Source organism: Mus caroli, unplaced genomic scaffold, assembly GCF_978045245.1.
Source record: "Mus caroli unplaced genomic scaffold, Mus_caroli_1 scaffold_20, whole genome shotgun sequence".
In the NCBI taxonomy this organism is placed as follows: Eukaryota; Metazoa; Chordata; class Mammalia; order Rodentia; family Muridae; genus Mus; species Mus caroli.
This window is the reverse complement of record NW_028227275.1, coordinates 50,551,133-50,569,208: the sequence shown is the minus strand read 5'-3', so window position 1 is coordinate 50,569,208 and position 18,076 is coordinate 50,551,133. Positions and strand designations below refer to the sequence as shown.

The 18,076-nt window shown below is 48.8% G+C and overlaps 1 protein-coding gene across 2 annotated transcripts; it reads right to left on the bottom strand.

The window, feature by feature from the left end:
• Nucleotides 1-243: 243 nt before the first annotated feature.
• Nucleotides 244-14,323, bottom strand: Ms4a15 (membrane spanning 4-domains A15). 2 transcript variants are annotated; one of them, XM_021152516.2, is made up of 7 exons: nt 14,265-14,323; nt 5,671-5,923; nt 4,176-4,298; nt 2,334-2,390; nt 1,623-1,715; nt 1,152-1,265; nt 244-360 (listed from the first exon to the last, which is right to left on the bottom strand). In XM_021152516.2, exons 1-7 carry the CDS (start codon nt 14,321-14,323, stop codon nt 244-246), a joined length of 816 nt encoding a protein of 271 aa, XP_021008175.1. The 2 variants fall into 2 exon arrangements, with proteins under 2 accessions (XP_021008175.1, XP_021008177.1); XM_021152518.2 differs by having other exon boundaries at nt 5,671-5,845.
• Between the last annotated feature and the right edge of the window lie 3,753 nt (nt 14,324-18,076).

Sequence of the window (18,076 nt, the reverse complement as noted above, 5' to 3'; positions counted from 1 at the left end):
CGGGACGACTATGTCAGGTGACAGGGCTGAGAATGGGCACACCCTGGGCACCAGCTTTATGCCTTTTTTGGAAAGACAGTACTGGAGGAATTGGGAAATGGATGGAACACTTCACTCAGTGACACAGTGCACATGGCTTGGAGAGCCTCGTTGGGAAACCGCTGCCTTAGAACGGACAAAGTGAGGGTGGAGAGGCTCTGGGTAAAGTGGGAAGCCTGGACTTCAACCTGCAGAACTTGTAATCTATTCTGATGACTCCTTGGGCATATATGCCACGTTGTCATAGGCAGGAGGTGGAGAGACTGCTGGGCTGGGGATGTTGAAATCCGTGCCAAAGGCATTGGGTAGGAAAATCACAGACTGCAAAGAAAAAAATTAAAATAAATAAATAAATAAACAAACCCAAAGTTTGGGTGGCTCTGCGGTTTTCGGGGAGCGTTGCAATAGTGCCACCCCGTGGGCATTCAGAGAACAGCAGCTCTCACACACAAAAGCATCGTGTAACTGACATGTTAGCAAACATTTTCTAGGGTCAGTTATGAGCTAGGACTTGGACACACTGAAGCTAGCAAAGTAGACAAAACCTCATTTCCCTAGGGGCTAGTGAGCTGATATTTCCTCTCTGGATAGTCTCTGCTGAGCCCGGGGCTTCTATAGTTCTTGCCTGAACATGCTGCTCTCACACTAGTAGCCACTCACTGGGCTCCTTTAATCTAGTTCATCCTCCTGCTCCAACCTTAAATGGCACCTGCCAGCCTCTAACTGCATTTTTCTTCCAGGCAAGCCTCTGTGCTATCAGAACCCCCTTTCCCCACGCTCTTCCACCCGCCTCCTATTTTCCCCTGGAAAAATGAGCTTCCACTGAGACATGCTGTCTTTTCTGATGTGTCCATCTGTAGGCAGTCTGTGGGCACCTCTGTGCGAGGTGCGCGCCTCGCCTTCCCCAACCCTGTCCTCCGATTCCAGAAGGATTTCAGTTCTGCCAATAGTGTTGGCGCCCCCTGTGGCCACGGGTGAATAGTCCCATTTCAAAACTTGAGGTTCTCATCACAGCTCAGCCACAAAGGGGAAGTGGGAGGGGCTGCAGGAGTAACCTCTTCCTGGACAACAGGCAACCTCAGGGGCTCTGGACGTGGTGTGAGAATACTCACTGCGTTAGTTTGAGCACGGGTGGCTTGGCACCCAAAGTGGGTGGCAATGACAGCGATGAAGAACTCCAGGATGGTGAAGATGGTCAACACGGCAAGGTAGCCCCTGCCCACATCCTGAGAACCCAAACCCACAGTCAAGGCAAACAGAGCGTTTAAAAGTAAAGAGACCTCCCCTCCCCCCGGACCTAGAATAACTTTCCCAGGCAAGAGGCAGAGGTGTGTACCTGGCTCCAGCCTTCCTGACTCCAGCCTTGGGCCTCACTCCTTCCATTCTACGGGGTCTCATCTCCCTTCCCCTGCCTTCCCCATCCGACGTGGGGTAGGGTCAAGGTATCAGTACACTCATGAGGTCTACTGAAGCATCAGGCTCTGCAACTAGCCCAGGACTGCAGACTCTTGGGTCTTCCCTAGTCCTGGCTATAGCCCTCATCTCTCTGGGTTTATCACCCCTTGGGACATCTGCCAACACACCCAGTTAGTGACACCAAAGTCCATGAGAAGAATGGCTGTCCCCGCGAAGGCTGCCATGGCACTGAGGATGTTGGTTCCCAGACTGCTCTTCAACTGTGGGAGGAAGAGGAGCAACAAGAAGAGGCAAAGAGGAGAAAGGACACTCACTGTGCCCAGTCTCCTGCACCCTCCTTCCTGGCCCAGGGGCTTGGGGCCATTAGCATTGGAGGAGGCTGGGTTTTCCTTTCCCCATTCTTTCTCTTCTCCTTCCCTGAGACCCCAAGAAGAGGCCCTGATGCCTCCCTTCCATCCTCTTGGGAGCTTCTGGGAAGGAGGCCTAACCCTCTTAGTGGCTTTCCTGGGACATGTTTGCAGCATGCATCTGCAACCTCCCTCCCAACCCCCAACTTGTCTTCCCCCAGGCCCAGGCCCATCCACCTTAACAACTTGGTGGCTATTCTCTTGGGGACCCTTCCTGCGACTGCCTCCTCTGAATGTCTGTGAAGACTTTATCTCTAGACTCTCACCATCTACCTTGGGTGGCATTTGCAAGTGTCTCATCTCCTTCTGTATGTGGATGTTTAAATTCCTTCTGTGGACACTTAGACAATCTCCAAGGAGTGCTTGTTGAATGGGCCAAATGAGTGAGCAGATGGGAGAAGGGTCCCGAGTGGCACCCAGGTAGGTGGGCACCGTCCCTATCCCTGGCTCTCTGTGTCCATTCAGACTTACCAGGCAACTGGTGTGGTTCCTCTCAGCTGCTACGGAGAGGGACCCAGAGATGATAAACTGTGTGGGGAAGAGAGAGCCCAGTGGGGTTTTGGCTGAGACACTGTGCAGGGAGCATCATACCTAGGTCCCATCAAGAAGGTAACAGAGGGGCATCAACTTCCTTGTCTGCATCTTGGCCAGGCATCTTGGATATAGTCCTAATCTTAGTGGTTCTGTAAGAGGCCCCCATCCTTGGGCATGGTGGCACACTCCTTTAATCTCAGCACTTGGGAGGCAGAGGCAAGTGACTCTGTGAGTTCAAGGCCTGTCTGCTCTATGTAATGAGTTCTAGGACAGCTAGGGCAACAAATAGAGACCCTGTCTCAAAAAAACAAACAAATAATCAACAATAACAAAAACAAACACACAAAGAGACCTCTGTCTTGAGACCTCAAGCCATGGTTTACTAGGCATGCATTTTCGTTGACATTATATTACACTCACCTTTCCTTCTAATATTCACTCAACAAGTAGCAGTTGAGTGTCAAGAACATAAAATGAAGAGCTACTTCTCTCATATGCACATGAGGGCATGTGCACGCATGTCTCTCTCTCTCTGTGTATGTGTGTGTGTATACTTGTGCATGCATGCCTCTGTGTGTGTGTACTTGTGTATGTGTTCCTCTGTGCTAAGGTCAACCTTGAGTGTCATTCCTCCATAGGAGCTGCCCACTTTGGTTTTGAGATACGACCTCTTATGTGGACTTGGGCTCACTGATTATGCCAGGATGGTTGACCAGTGAGTCATGAGAAGGGCTGCCAGTCTCTTTCTCACCAGCCTAGGTGGGCTTTTGACAAGGGTGGTGGAGGTAAGCCCTCACTCTTGCCGTGCAAGTTCATGACACACTGACCTCTCTCCCCAGCCCTGTGAAGTTTTAAGATAAAAGCTACATATGACCCTCCTAGGCCGCAGGACCCCGCTGTCTCTCAAGAGACTGACAAACAGGCTTTTGTTTATTACCCCTCCTACCATGGGAATGGCACACATTTTGTGACAGATTTTGAAGCAGGAGGGATCTTAAAGAACCTTTGTTTCTTCCCAAGGCAGTGCCCACTTTAGACTCCTGCTGGCCAACATGTCCCTCCCTCTTGGGTCCACTATGGACCACTAGAAGCAGGGCTTAGAGCTTGTTCCCAGCCATTTAGCTGTAGCTTTGAAGTTTCAGCAATGTTGGTCTCTGACCTCCACTTTTAGGGGCTTCTGAGCTCTTGCTGAGACTGTCTGGGATATGCAGAGGGGACTCAACCGTCATACACAGCAGAGCCTCAACAAAGACCCCGTTAAGCTCAACAGAAAGCCCATGCTTCCTGGAGGTAGCTGGAGGCTCCCCATTCCCAGAGGCACTGGCCCCTTTGGTAAGGCACAGACAGCAGGGCTATCTTGCAAACTCCCTCTCTTTGGGACCTCAGAGCAGACAAGGAAGCCCTGATTTGGTTTTCCAGTGAGGTATGGCCAGAAGAATGGACATTGGATAGGGAGACTCCCTGCAGATCAGCTCAGGCAGGGCTGGAACCCACAGAGGGAAGCGGGGTCAGGGTAGGAGTGGGGTGGGATGGGGTGGGTATGGTTGTGGGGTTAGGACTCAGGTAGCCCAGGCGTGATTAGGACACTGGCCTGCTTGCTTCTCACCCGTAGTTTCTGGTAGAATAGTAATGATAATATTACTCCCATGTTAGTCTTGTGAGGGGTGAGTAAAACTCTGACATACGATGGGCTATGGATAGGAAAATGTCGGAAGTGGGACAGGGCGAGGTGACCTGGGCAAAGCCACTCCTTAGCCGAGGATGGCTACGCGCACTCACACAAGCTCCTCCCCAGAAGGGGACGCCACCTTCGATGAAGAGCATCCCCAGGTGGCCTCGCCGAACCATAAGCAGGACGCTGCCGAAGCCAAGGTGGATGAGACCGATCAGGATCTGCACCGTCTGTGGGAAGCAGAAAAGGCTCATGCCACTGACCTGGGACCGCGAGCTCCACACCGCCCTCTGCTGTCCTGCAGACCTGGCTCTCCACAGCTCCTGGGGGAATGAGCAGGAGGCTGAGGCCAGCCTTAGTCAAGATAGAACCTGCTCTCCTCAGATTAGGAGTAGCTCCAGGCCACGGCTTTGCGACTGGATGTCAAGGACAGCTCTGATTTGCTTTTCTGATTTTCTTAGTCTTGGTTCCTTGACTCTCAGCACGTTGGTACCAAATGCCTAGTTTGCCTTCTTCCTGTTATCTTTCCGTAGCCCATCCTGGGGGTTGGGGGCTACACTGACTGAACTTTCCACGTGGGTTTCTTTCCATTTCTCTTCCTCCTGCCCCCCTCTTTCTTTACCTCCTCCTCTTTCTTCTATTTACCAGTGCCCCATGGAAGCGGGCTGGTTTTCCTAAGGGTGGGGACTCTCTTAGTGTGGGCTTGTGATAAGTTCTGCTGCATTGCCTTTCAAACGTTTTTGTTTGTTTGTTTTTGGCATTTCACATGCCTATTTATCCATCACCTATTTTTAAAAACCTTAAAATTTATCATTTATCTTATCCATCAGTCACTACCTATTATATATTATATATTCTATTGTCTACTTGTCTTACCTATATATTTATCCTGTCTTACTTATCCATCCTATCTGACATTTATCAATCATATTTATTAATCATCATCCACCTCTTATCCTCTTAATCAATTTTATTCATCTACCATCTATCTGTTTTTCATCTATCTATATCATCTATCTAATCTATATTTTATCCTTCTTAGAGACCACTCACTATCTAGGCCGTTTGAGATGGGAGAAGGGCTTGGAAGCCACACTTGGTAGAGTCTCAGCTCTACAGGAGTTGGCTCCCACCTATCATTTCATTTTCATCCCTTGTCAGCCTTTCCTTTATTCATTACATTACAAGCACAACAGTATTCTGTATCTTCCTTTGACAAGCCACACCCATTCCCACCTCAGGGCCTTTGCATTTGCTGGTCTTCATGATAGTTAATCCTACCCCTCACCCTTCTGCCCATCCCGCTCTTGCTGGGCTGGCTTTAACTTGTAAGATCTAGCCTCAGTGTCGGCTCCCCAGAGAGATATTTCTGTCTTTGCTATCGTTGCCATCCCCCATCCATCATTCTTAATCCTCTTTGGAGTTCTGGTCATTTATTTTCTGATTTATTGGGTGAGCTCCAAGGGGGAAGGGAATTCTTGTCTGTCCAGTGCATGAATGAATTCTCACATCTATCCCCTGCCTCCACCTCTCCCTGTTGAGCGTGAGGCACTCTGCCTGCCCAACAAGTTTGTCTCAAGTCACATGACAAGCTGCTCTTACCCCTAAAGCTTTGGGTTCTCCGGTCAAGAACGTCTCCATTGGTCTAAGATCAGGTGGTTGAGTAGCTCTGGGCGCCTGCGCCCCCAGCTGTGACTCTTCGAACTGCATGATCCCTGGAGGCTGGCACATGGAGGTGGGCAGAATGGCTGGAGGTGGGCGGAGGCCGCTGGCGTTGCTGGGCGGGATGACAACGAACACACCATTGCTGGCAGGAGGTGCAGACATCGTGTTCAGAGAGCCTGGGGGACGAAGGCTCAGGAGATAACAAGGCAGTAGTGGTGGTCATACATATGTTTAAGGCTGTTGACTAAATGGTGTATCTCCCAGCTTTTGCTTACTGAGGTCACAGTAGAACCCAAATTCTCAGCTGGAGCTGGGGATAGAGAAGAGACTACAGAAGCGAAGTGGGTTCTTAGACTTTTTTGACTCTTGACTCTGATCTTGATTTCTCCTACATTACATGGAAGGACTTTTATTTCAATGCTGGGTGTGGAACCCAGCCTGCACCTGAGGCAAGCCCATCACCATTGCTGAGCCACATCCCCAGCCCAAGTGGAACCTTGGAAAGAAACTTCTATTTGAACATCCTTCTTTCCCTAGAGAGGGTGAATGATGGTTCAAGAACACACAGCTCGGGAAGGTGGAGCTTAGCTGAAGTACCATTTTATCAAGGAAAGAGAAGGACCAGGCAGGATATACCTCTTCCCTCCCTCCTCTAGGCCTACATCTGTTAACTGTGGATACCTTACTACCCTGGGGCAACATCCTGCTCTCTTTGATTACCCAAGGAATAACCACAATTGTAGCCAAGATAAATAAGGATTATGAAAATCTTAGGTGTGGCTGGCCTGGGAAACTCTCTAGGGAACATTGACCTATTAGCCAGATGTCAGGTGGTAGCTTCCCAGGGTGCAGCAGTCACTAATCTAGTGGATTATATGACATTAAACAGCCATCTGCCTTGCTGGTTTTCACATGTGGTGAAGAACCCAGCAGTCCAAGTCACAGCTCCATGGCAGAAGCCAGGATTTGAACGCTGGCCCATATAGTTACTGTGAGACAAGGGGCAAGATGGTAACCTCTTCCTGCTTTACTTTTTGGACAAAAACGTACGGGGAAGGCCACTAGAACCTATCACATTATAGGCCTGGTAAAGGCCACAGTTTACACAGTGAACTGTTGTAGCATCTTCATCTGAAGTATTTTTTTAAAAACACATCATCTATCCAGCACATAAACATGTATTTACTCATGGCTTGTAGGACTGTGATTTGTGTTCATGAGTCATTGCAGCTGCAAGGTCACACAGCCTGTGAGGACCAAGCTCTGCTGTGCTCCAAGTTACTCCATATTGTGTTAAAGAGTGGCTTTGGGCTGTGCTTTGCCCTGGGCGACTGCCTTTGAGAGGCAGCATTTGGCCCTCCTGTGAGTTCCAACAGTGAGTCATGATGACTCTGTCTCACTGTGTGCACAAGAACCACCACCTGCCCAGCACCACCCACAGGGCACAAACAATTTACTCTTAAGGATGAAAAGTCCCACCTGGACCTATGAAGGAGGCACCTGGCACTGCAGTCGGGATGGCCCCATTGACCTGGCATCTGATCATCCAATGTGTGTGTCATGGGACCAACAGGCAGACTGTCCGGCTCCAGCTCAGCTTGGTTTCCACCGACTGGTGAAACCTCCTGAAGTTCTACCAGTCTGTGCCTTTGTCTGAACCAGTCCTGCACTTCTCTGTGGTCCTGCATTTCCGTAGCACCCCTCAGCTCTGCAATCTTGTGCCTTCAGCTCTCCAATTGGGGTCCTTAATATTTTATCCAACCAATGAAGTGATGCAGTGCCCATTTGTGTCTCTAGTAGCTCTCTGCCTCTGGTAAGGTCTCTTTAAACTGTGCTGTGATCTCTGTGCTTTTGAGGTTATTCTTTAATACACACACACACACACACACACACACACACACACACACACACACTGAGGTGTATAAGGTGTGATCTGAGAGTTAATACTAATACTTAAGATCAGAATAAAAACACACATGTTAGTCAGCAGTCAGCTATTAAGGGAAAATTGGGAGTATTTGGCAAATTGCAGCAAATGAAACTGACTTGGTTTGAAAATTTATTGTTAGTCAATAAATTCTGGCACTGTGGACAACACAAATGTACCCATCTTTGTTTCTGGAATAGCAGGCTCTTGACATAGCCCATTTCCTGTGGTCAGTGGATGAACATCTTTATGCTAGATATTTGCTCTGTGATGAGCCTGATTCATCTTGGCGAGTGTAAAACACAAGGGTCCGGTTGAACCTGCCCTTGAGATGCGTAGTGAGTCTCCACAAAGAATGAAGTAGGGTTCCAGTGGTTGGAGTACCTCCAAGGGGATGGCAGAGGAGGCATGGGGTGAAATCGGCTGGCATGAGCCTTTTCTGTCCACTGTAGGTGATTAATAAATGTTGCATGGGTTGGGGAGACAGTTTAGCAGGTAAAGTGCTTACTGTATAGGCATGAGGCATGCATGTATAGGTTGGAGTCCCAGAAACCCATGTAAAAAGTTGAGTGTGGGCTTGCACTTGTAAGCCTAGTGCTGGGGAATCCTTGGGGCTCTCTGACCTGCCAGCCCAGCCTACTTGGTGAGCTCCAGACCAATGAGTTCCAGATTCTCTCTCAAAGAAACACAGTAGTTGTCCTCTGAAGAGTGACATGCAGAGTGGACCTCTGACCTCCGCACACATGCACATGCCTGGGTACCCCCAGCAGAGAGGCAGGACTCTGCACGACACATGCACACAATTGCACATATGTGAACATGCACATACATGTACACACACACACACACACCCATGCATGCACATACATGCAAAAGAAGAGCATGTTTCAGGTAAATAGTGTTATTGAACAACAATCCCATGCAGAGGGTGGCAGAAGTCGTTTGATATCTTTAAGGACTTTCTAATGTTTCTTCCAGCCAAAGGTGTGATATCAAGAGCGTCTAGGAATGGTACTCTTACTTCCCACAAGGTGGAGCTCAGTTGGGGCTCTGGTTTCCAGGCCCCCAAACTGAAATGATTCTTAGCAGACATGAGTACTGCTTAAGACAGCACTGGCAAACCTTCCCTGCAGAGACTCAGCTAGCAAAGGTTTTGGGCGTTGATCAAGTAGTTCCTGTTTTAAGTAGGAGATGCCGCTCGTAGTGTGAACTAGACATGGGCAATGAATGCATACGTAAAAGGTGGGACTGTGTTTCAATAAAGCTTTATTGACATGGACAGATGGCTTGGATCCAGTTGGTGGGCTGGAGTTTTCCAAGTTCAACCTCAGAACACTGCCTGGACCATAATACATGTTGATTGGAATTTCCTTGTTGCTTTAGATGTCAATTACACTAATTGCTATAATTTGGAGTAAGAAGGAAAATAAATTGAGCTTCCAGATATTTCTATACAATGAAGGTAAATGTGGCTATGATGGCTTTGGCTGGAGTTTGGGTCTTGAATGTCTTTCAAAGGCCCACATGTTAGACAAAGGCTTGATAGACTCAGGATGCTATGACTGACAGGTGACAGAACCTTGTATTATTTTTCTTATTCCTGTGACCAAATACCCTAAATATCCATGTGAAAGCAAGTTGGATTTATTTTGACTTAGCACTAAAGGGAACACTGTCCATCCATCACGTCAGGGACTGAGTGAGTCCATACTGTCAGGCAGGAGTGAGGCGGCAGGTTGCACTACATCTGTATCTAGGAAGCATCCAGAGTGGGAGGAAGTAGGGCGAGCCTATGAAACCTCAAGCTCTGGCTCCAGTGAGCCACTTTCTCCAGAGAGGCTCCACCTCCTAAAGCTTCCACACCTTTCCCAAACAGCATCATCAGCCTGAGACCAAGACTTCAGGCCATAACGTCCTACCGCAGTCTCACATAGGCAACCAAACCTAGACTGGGCCAGAAGCAAACCTGTTCTCTCTCTAACATAGATCATCTCAGGCATTTGCTGTAGCTAACATAGAATCCCAGTGCTAGGAGACAGATCGAGGCGGATCCCAAGGGCCTGATGGCCAGCCAGTCTGGCCAAACTGGCTAGATGCAGGCCAGTGAGAGACAGTGACAAAACAAGGTGGGTGGTGCCTGAGGAATGACACCTGAGGTTGTCCTCTGGCCTCTCATGTCAGAGGCTGGCAGTGAGGATCAGAAGTCAAAATAGACCAGGCTGTTCTTAGATATTGGCAAAGGACTGTAGTATGTTTGTTTCAAAGCAGTGTGGTTAGCAGTCCTAGGTCATCACTGACCTTTGAAACTTGCTGAACTATTCACAGGGCACAGCTCCACGCTGCCCCAGGTTATGGGATTAGCAGCCTTTTCTGCGGATAGGATACTTCTGACACATTGCCTCTCACCTTCCCAGTGACCTGATAATTTTCACGGTTTATCATCTAGGTGTGCTTGCAGCAGAGAGGGGACATGCTTAAGGCAACTCAGCTAGTAAACTTGAGGGGAAAGACTCAAGTCTTAAGTCTGTCTGTGTCCCAGCCTGCCCCTGACTGTCACTGCTGCCTCCAGGGACAGTCTTTGTCATTTGACCATTTGTTCTAGCTATGGTATTCTGGGTGCCTGGCATTTGGTGTGGTTCTGTGACTTGTTTTGGTTAAAATCTCTTGAGTGGCAGTAAACTCACAGCTTCTGAGCTAGGTGTTCAGTGACCAGTCCGGGGCATGATGGATAGACAGACTTCCCCCTTTGTCACAGTACCTAGCCATCTTCCAGACAGAGGCCACTCTATGTGCTTGAGTTCCCAAGCGAGGAAAGTCTTCAGGGCTGTGAAGCAGCAGGAGGAGACCGTCCCCTGCCGTCTATGGCACTAAGATGGCAACGGGGCATAGCTGAGTTGGTAAAGTGTTTGCAATCCATGAGGACCTGAGTTCAATGCCTGATCCCACATAAAAATGCTGGGCATGGTGGAGTTCTTTGAATCCCAGTGCCGAGGAGACAGATCGAGGCGGATCCCAAGGGCCTGATGGCCAGCCAGTCTGGCCAAACTGGCTAGATGCAGGCCAGTGAGAGACGGTGACAAAACAAGGTGGGTGGTGCCTGAGGAATGACACCTGAGGTTGTCCTCTGGCCTCTATATGTATGTGTGCACACGTGTGCATGTATACACACACATGCACATTGCATATATACATACATATGCACACATACACGAACGCTAAGCTATGTGTTTCTGAAGCACACTCTAGTTTCTCCTGACCATTACATCCTTCTGAAATGGAGGAATGTATGTAAGGCACTAAGAAGAATCTATGTCCTCCAGTAGTCAAGAGTATAGGAGGGAGCAGGAAAGATATACAATTCAGGCTAACAAAGCAGAGAGGGTGAATGCCTCCCTTGAAGTCACATAGCACCTCAGTGGATTAACTGTGATAGATCCCAGAATTTCCACTTCCCAGTAGGGACCATGCTGACTTTAGAGAATTCACCCACTCCTGGGCCTGAATCCTTGTTTTGTCAGAGTGAGGGAGACCCATTGTTATACGTTCTTCCTTGGAACAATAGTTCAGATAGGCTTGGCATTCACAGGTGATCACATTAAGAACCAAAGGGGGCTGAACTAGCCTGGCACAACAGTGCTTCCCCAAGTAAGGCAGTTTAAAAAACTACTAAGGATAGTTTAACCCCCTGGAGTCAGAAAAGGTGGAATTTTAGGCTAAAAGGACACACTTGCTTTCATAGTTGCCATTTCACTATGAACAGGTGAAGATCATGTCTGAGGACCATGCTGGATCGTATGGGTACTAGGGATATTTTCTGAGGTCAGAAGGACTCTTTCTGGGCTCCCACTGGGCTCAAGGCACCCAGCAGGGAACACTTGCATCATTAACAGCATCTCTCCCAGGTGGGTGGTGAGAAACATGATCACACACAGACCCTGTGATCCTCAGGAGAAGAGAAACACCTACAGAAATAGGCTTTGCACCCTCGGTGGGGTAAGTGGCAAACCCAAGCAGGAATACATCCTGAGATTCACACTCTCCTCTGCCCTCAGCTCCACTGAAAGCCAGTGACTAACAAATCTGTGGTATCCCAGGTGACTCCATCTCTGTGCTCCCATCTTTCTTCCGAACAATCAGCTAGGGTATCCCTACCACTCATGCATGCATAGGAGAAGAAGGAAGGAAGTCATTGCACCCTGCCGTAAGGGAACAGCTGCCTGGACACTCAGGGCATCTAGGGCAGCTGTGTTGATTATCAACTGCTGAATGAGCCGTGGGGTAATAACAGCCCTTCATGGAAAAGCCCTTTACAGTTTATAAAGAGCTCTCCTACAGACTCTAGAGCAGCCCTGGGAAGGAGGTGCAATGGAGGTCACTTTGTGGAGTGGGTGGGGGAGTGGGGCAGGTCATGGGCCTGGAAGGCTGATGTGTCGGTTGGAGACATTAAGGCTGAACTGTCAGCTGAGACCAGACTCTGAAGTGAGTGATGTCACCAAGGTGTCAGGGGACTTGCAAAAGGCAGGTGGCTGAGAAGATGCAGGGTGTTTTTTATACCTTCCCTCTCACAGTTGCAAGTAAGGTTAAAAGTAGGCTTGACACTGTGCAGGGAGGAGGGGAATATATCTCTGGTTATCTTTTGCCATGGCAGAGAGGCTGGCTCTGAGCAGCTTGTCCTATGAGAAAGTCACATGTAGCTCTTTTCATTGGGTCTGCAGATTCCCAGCTTAGGGGAGAGTTCTTTCATAGAGGAGAGAGAGAGCCCAGCAATGAGATGTGTTTCTGTAGAGACACCCCTTTAGAGAAGTGGCTACCAACTCACAAAGCACCCAGCAGGTGCATGGCCCCTGTCCTCTTTCTCCTCCTTGTCCACTGCCCAGCCTTGGGGATGCCACTCTGGCCAGCCAGGGGGAGCAAGAAACAGCGTGGGAAAAGATTAAAGGCAGCAAACACCCTTTGTATCTGCTGAACCCAAGCTGAGGAGCAGCCCCAGGTCAAGATATGACACAGCACAAGACCAGGCAAGCTAGTTGCTAGTTACTAAATTGCTGCTGTTTGGCCTGAGGGTGACTGGGAAAGCCACAGACTGCTTAAGTGTCACCTTGCTATAATCGCTGTGAATTTTTACAAATTAATGTAAACAGTTATACTTAGGAATAGCTATTTGCATCATAGAATATAAAATTTGATTTATACCCTATAAAAAAGAACCAATATTCAAATTGAAAAGCACTTTACAGATCCACCTTAGACTTGATTAAAATCACACACACACACACACACACACACAGAACAAAGCCCCTAAAACTCCAGAAAGAGAATAGTGCTCAGCTGCCAACATCTGGCCCCATGCTTGGTACAGAGGAAGCCTTCAGTCCTTCTGGGCTTCAGCTGTTAACAGCCTCAGTGGCATGAGTATCTACAGTGATGGGCTGCCCCAGTATGTTAGCTGGAGCACCCTTGGGCAGCTAGCACATGTCTCGGAGCATCTCCAGAGAGCCTCCTCTTCCACCCAGGTCCCAAAGCTGCTTTGCTTATTTCCTCCACTGGAGTTTCTTTTTGGGGGGAGGTGTTGGCAGCTGGAAGGGACTGACTCTAAGGGGTGGGGATTCTGGGATGAAATATATGGCCACACATCTGGGACTTGGCAGCTTGGCTTGTAGTTGAGTCACAGACCCTGCATTCAGCCTAGTAAGAATCCACATTACTATCTGGTGAGATGAAGTAGCTGAGTGTTTGTGAGCAAATTGCCTAATCTCTCTGGGCCTCAGTTTCTCCGAATATCATAAAGTGGCTGTGTAGTAGTGGTAGGGGGAGGTGTTTTAGGCTTCTAAGGGTTTCCTATACATACATCCTGGGTCTGCAGCCATTTCTCAAACTTTTAAGTCTCGTCTGTGGCACCAGGCATCTTGTCTCCAGTCTCAGCGTTTCCAGGACAGCCCAGACACGCCCCACTGTCCCAGAAGTGATGTAAACTGTCCCACCAGATGTAAACGTGGGGAGGCAGATCTCACAGTCCTTTTCTCCTACCCTCAGGTTGGACCTCATATAACCCATGGCCATCTACCAACCCCCTCACCTCCCTGCCCCCCCTGAAGCTGAACAGCAGGGACAGCCAATTCCTTTTCTCGACTAATACTTCCCATCTGCAAACGACACAGTATTTGTTGGGAAGACTTTTCTGGCAGTGACCCTGGTCATATTCTTCTCCTCTCATTAGAGAGGGGACAGACAGGACACCTGTGCATGGATGGAATCACCTGACTAGGTTGGACATCTAACTTGAGCTGGCTTCTGGAGGAAGGGACTCTACTTCTTGGGAGGTGATTGTCTCCCTGGGGTCCCTGGCAGGTACCTGAGTGATCTCTGGTCTTGGCTTTGAGGAGAGAGGACAGACAGCCTTCTTTTGTCCCCCTTCACTATGCAGTGGGTCTCTTGTTGCCCTGAGCCGGAGTGGGCAACCCTAGGATCCTACTTCCTAATCTTATACCAGGTGGGTTCCCTTCAGTGACTCCTTCTCTCGCCCTGGGGGCCTCCACAAACCCCTGCCTCTTCGCTGGTTATGTTCCCTGGGTGGCCTTTCTGGAAGGACAATGGGGGTACTCACCGGCTTGCCACGGCTGCTGTGCCGGCTGCTGACTCCCCTCTGCCTCTGCGCTCCCACATTCACACATCATCCTGTGAAAACCTTGCTATTTGTGTGGGGCTTGGAAATCACTGCTTAGGAGCTGCGCCTCTGGTAGGTTCTCAGTTCTTCCCGGCTCAGAGGCCTCCGCCTGTCTCCCAGAGGTGGGGGCCAGAGGAAGCTACTTCTGTGGTCACTGACCTCCAAAGAGCCCCAAAGTACCCCAGTCCCTTGCTTCAGTCTTTGGAAGGGAACGCCAAGGCTCAGAGAAGAAAGTGATTTGCTGGGCACCCACTACTAGTGTCCGAGCTAGGGTGCGGACCTATATGGCTTTCACCCCACTCCCCTTAAACCCCACTGAGATGCCCTGAGAGGCTTGAGCAGGCTGCCTGTGTTCTGCCCACCCAGGTTTGACCACAGTTAGACAGGGGGCCCAGGAGGCTCACAGCTTTCTGGTGGCAGGTGGCTGAGGATCAAATCTTGAACCTTCCTGTGAACATGTGTCAGTATTTTGTATACACAGTAGCCTTCAAGTGCTTGGCAAATTTGCCTGTGAGTTTCTGGGTTCAGGATCTCACACAATAGCTTCTGGGGGCAACTGGGAAAGGCACAATGATTACCTATGACCTAAAGATTCCAACACCCTGAATACCCTGGGGTCAGGCCTGGGCTAGCTCTCAGCTAACCGTGGGATAGATCAGTGTGGCAGGATGAATGTAAAATACATCCTTAGTCCCCGGCCTCTGCACCTGCAGAGAGGGTCAGAGTTGATTTCCTAAGTCCTCAAAACTGGCCTGCCCTGTGACTTCCTCTGTCAACAGGAAGTGGGAGTGATCAGTCCCAACCTGAGCTACAAGAGATTTCACCTGCTGTATACTCTGTGAGCTCTACACTTAACACTGAACTTCCTGGCTTTCCCGATGCAGGATGAAGCAGGGGACACAACGCAACTGTGGCCGGTGAGGCCCCACACATGCATTTATAGTCAGCAAGGCCATGGGACCGGCCTTCCCATGGAACATAAATGCATAAGATGATTCTGCCAACCCCAGATCAGACCTGCCCAGGCAATAGTAGACTAGGAACAAAATGAATGCTTTCGGTGATATCCCAGAGGTCAGCCTCTTTGTTATAGGAGTAGATGTGAGTCTACAGAGCACATGGTAAGATTTATAGACTTAGGTTCCTGAATAAGGAGTTGGGCCAGGGACACTTGGATAGTGACTTAGAAATTGAGATGTGCCATACCACCTCCACTAGGATCTGTGTGACAAGTTCCAGAGACTGAGGCGATTGACCTCAAAAGGGGGAGGCCTCCTGGAACCGGTTGTGGAATTCTTCGCTGGAGAAAAAATTTGAGCTGTAGTTCTCATGGCAATCTATCTGCTTTGTTTTCTCTTATTCCTTTTCTTATATTTATATGTTCCTGGTAGTCTAGGCCAAGATTTTAAGGGGGGATAATGGGTAAGAATTCATCCCTTGAGATGGGGTCACTATGATCTTATCCCCGAGGAAACCAATTTACTTTTTTTTTTTTTTTTTTTTTAAGAGGGAAGATTTATTTATTGTAGTGGAGCGATTATTTGAGACCAGGTCTCACATAGCCCAGGCTAGTCTCAAACTTCTTCAGTAACCAGGATGATCTTGAATTTCTGATCCTTCTGCCTTTGTCTTCTTGTGTTCTCTCAGTCATGTACCAACATGTCCAGCTGCTCCTTACAAACTTCTGCCTGTCTCTTCCTCCTGAGTGCTGGAATTAAAGGTGTGTCCCACCACATCTGCCTGTTGTTTTCTGAGACAGGTTCTCATTATATAGCCCAGGCTATCCTGGAACTCCAGAAGCTGACCAGAGTGGCCTTGAACTCACAATGTACCTTCAACCTCCCTAGGGCTGGAATCTCAGGCCTGTACTTTCATTTCTTGCTGAGAAAGGTTGAACATTTTGTCTTAGCTCATGGGTTCAGAGGGGTCAATTCTTCCCTGCCTGTCTGACTCCACCCCTCTGGGTAGGTGGAGAGAGTGTGTCAGAACAGGGTCACCTCCTTCACAGGCATGGGAGAAGATGCTCTTCTCGGTATGCTACCCTGAAGTGAGCTCCTTCCTCCAGCAAGGTGTCCACCTCCTTAACAATGTTCTTCAGAGTCCATTGACTGTCAGCCAATCCTTTATCACAAGAACCTGGTGCGCTGCATGATCAGTCCCCATCCAGACCATGTCACCCCATCACAAAGAACTACCAATGGCGCTAAGGCCAATGAGCCCTAGCTGCACAAATTACACAATAGTGACTAAGACAGATAGCAGACACAGGCATGGTCCTGGCTCGGTTCCTTGAAGTTGGTCATCTTTGCTTTTTCTTCTCCTCTTCTCTCCTCACTTCTCCATCACTCTCTCTTCTCTTTCTCATCCCCCTCCCCTTCTCCTCCATTCTCTATCTCTCCTCTCCATTCCCCTGACCTTCCTCATCTTTCTTTCTCAGGCTGGCCTCAAACTCACTATATATCCTAGGTTGACCTTGAACTCTGATCCTTCCATCTCTACCTCCACACCAGGTTGACTTGGTGCTAAGGTTCAAACTCAGCCCTCTCCCACGGAGGATGAACCCCATCCCGAGCCCCATTTTAGCCATTTAAGTGATGGGATCTGGGGAGAGTGATCCCGGAAAGAATGTTGGGGGTCTTTCTCTTGTCTTGCATGCAGCCTTGACCCGCTGGACCTGTTGCTGACAGGGATGTATGTGCATGCGTGCCTGTGCGTGTGTGTTTAGAGTGGCGAGGGCTGTGTGTTTGGACTCCTGTGGTCATCTGTTTATGTCTGTAGGCCTCCGCGTGGCTCTGCTCGCAAGAGCTTTACAGTCATTTCCTTCTCTCACGTGCCAACGAAACACATGTGGCCGGTTGAGGACTTGACTCCATCGGGAGAGGAGATTAAAGAATGGGTAAGGTTGACTTTTCTTTGCTGGCGTCCTCTCTTCCTTGTCCCCATTCCAGTTCCTTTGGCTGTCTTCCCTGGCCCTCACCCCCGCCCCCCCCCCCCCAGTCATTAAAGCAGAGGTCTATAAACTTCTCCCTGCAAAGAAGCTTTAAGCTTTGAAGTTCAGTTTAAGCAAACTTTGCTTTGGGGACTTGAGTCCTCAGGAAGCTTCAAAAATTCTTCCTCGGGGGTCATCAAGTTGGTTTAGCTGGTAAAGGTGCTTGCCATGGAGTCAGCTGATGTGAGTTCAATCCCCCAGGACCTACACAGTGCAAGGAGAGAGACTCACCCCTGAGAAGTTATCTTCTGAGCTCCACACACATGCTGAGGGCACACAAGCATACTCATTCAAACATACTTTTGAAATCTGGCTCCAGAGGACTCCATCGTTGAATGGGTTGGGTTTAGTCGTTCTTTGATGCGAGGACTGTCCTGTGGCGCATGGGATGCTGTGGTATTTGCAGCCTGCATATGTACCTTGAATATCCCAATTTACTTTTTAAATCATTTACAAAACTATTATTATAGATAAAAATTTTCCCAACAATAAAATTTCATAGAGCTACACGTGTGTCATCGGAGATGGATTTTGGTATTATGGTAAAGAAAGCCTTAATTAGAAAGAAATAAAATAGTTTAAATTTACATATTGAAGATTTATAAAAGTCAGGCATTAGATGTTAAATAATAATTGATCATGGGGCTGGAGAGTTAGTTCAGCAGTTAAGAGCACTGACTGTTAAAGATTTACTAACCTGCTCCTGGAAATCTGGCACTAGCCTTGGACAACAGCCCTCACAGAATATATCCTTTTAGAATTG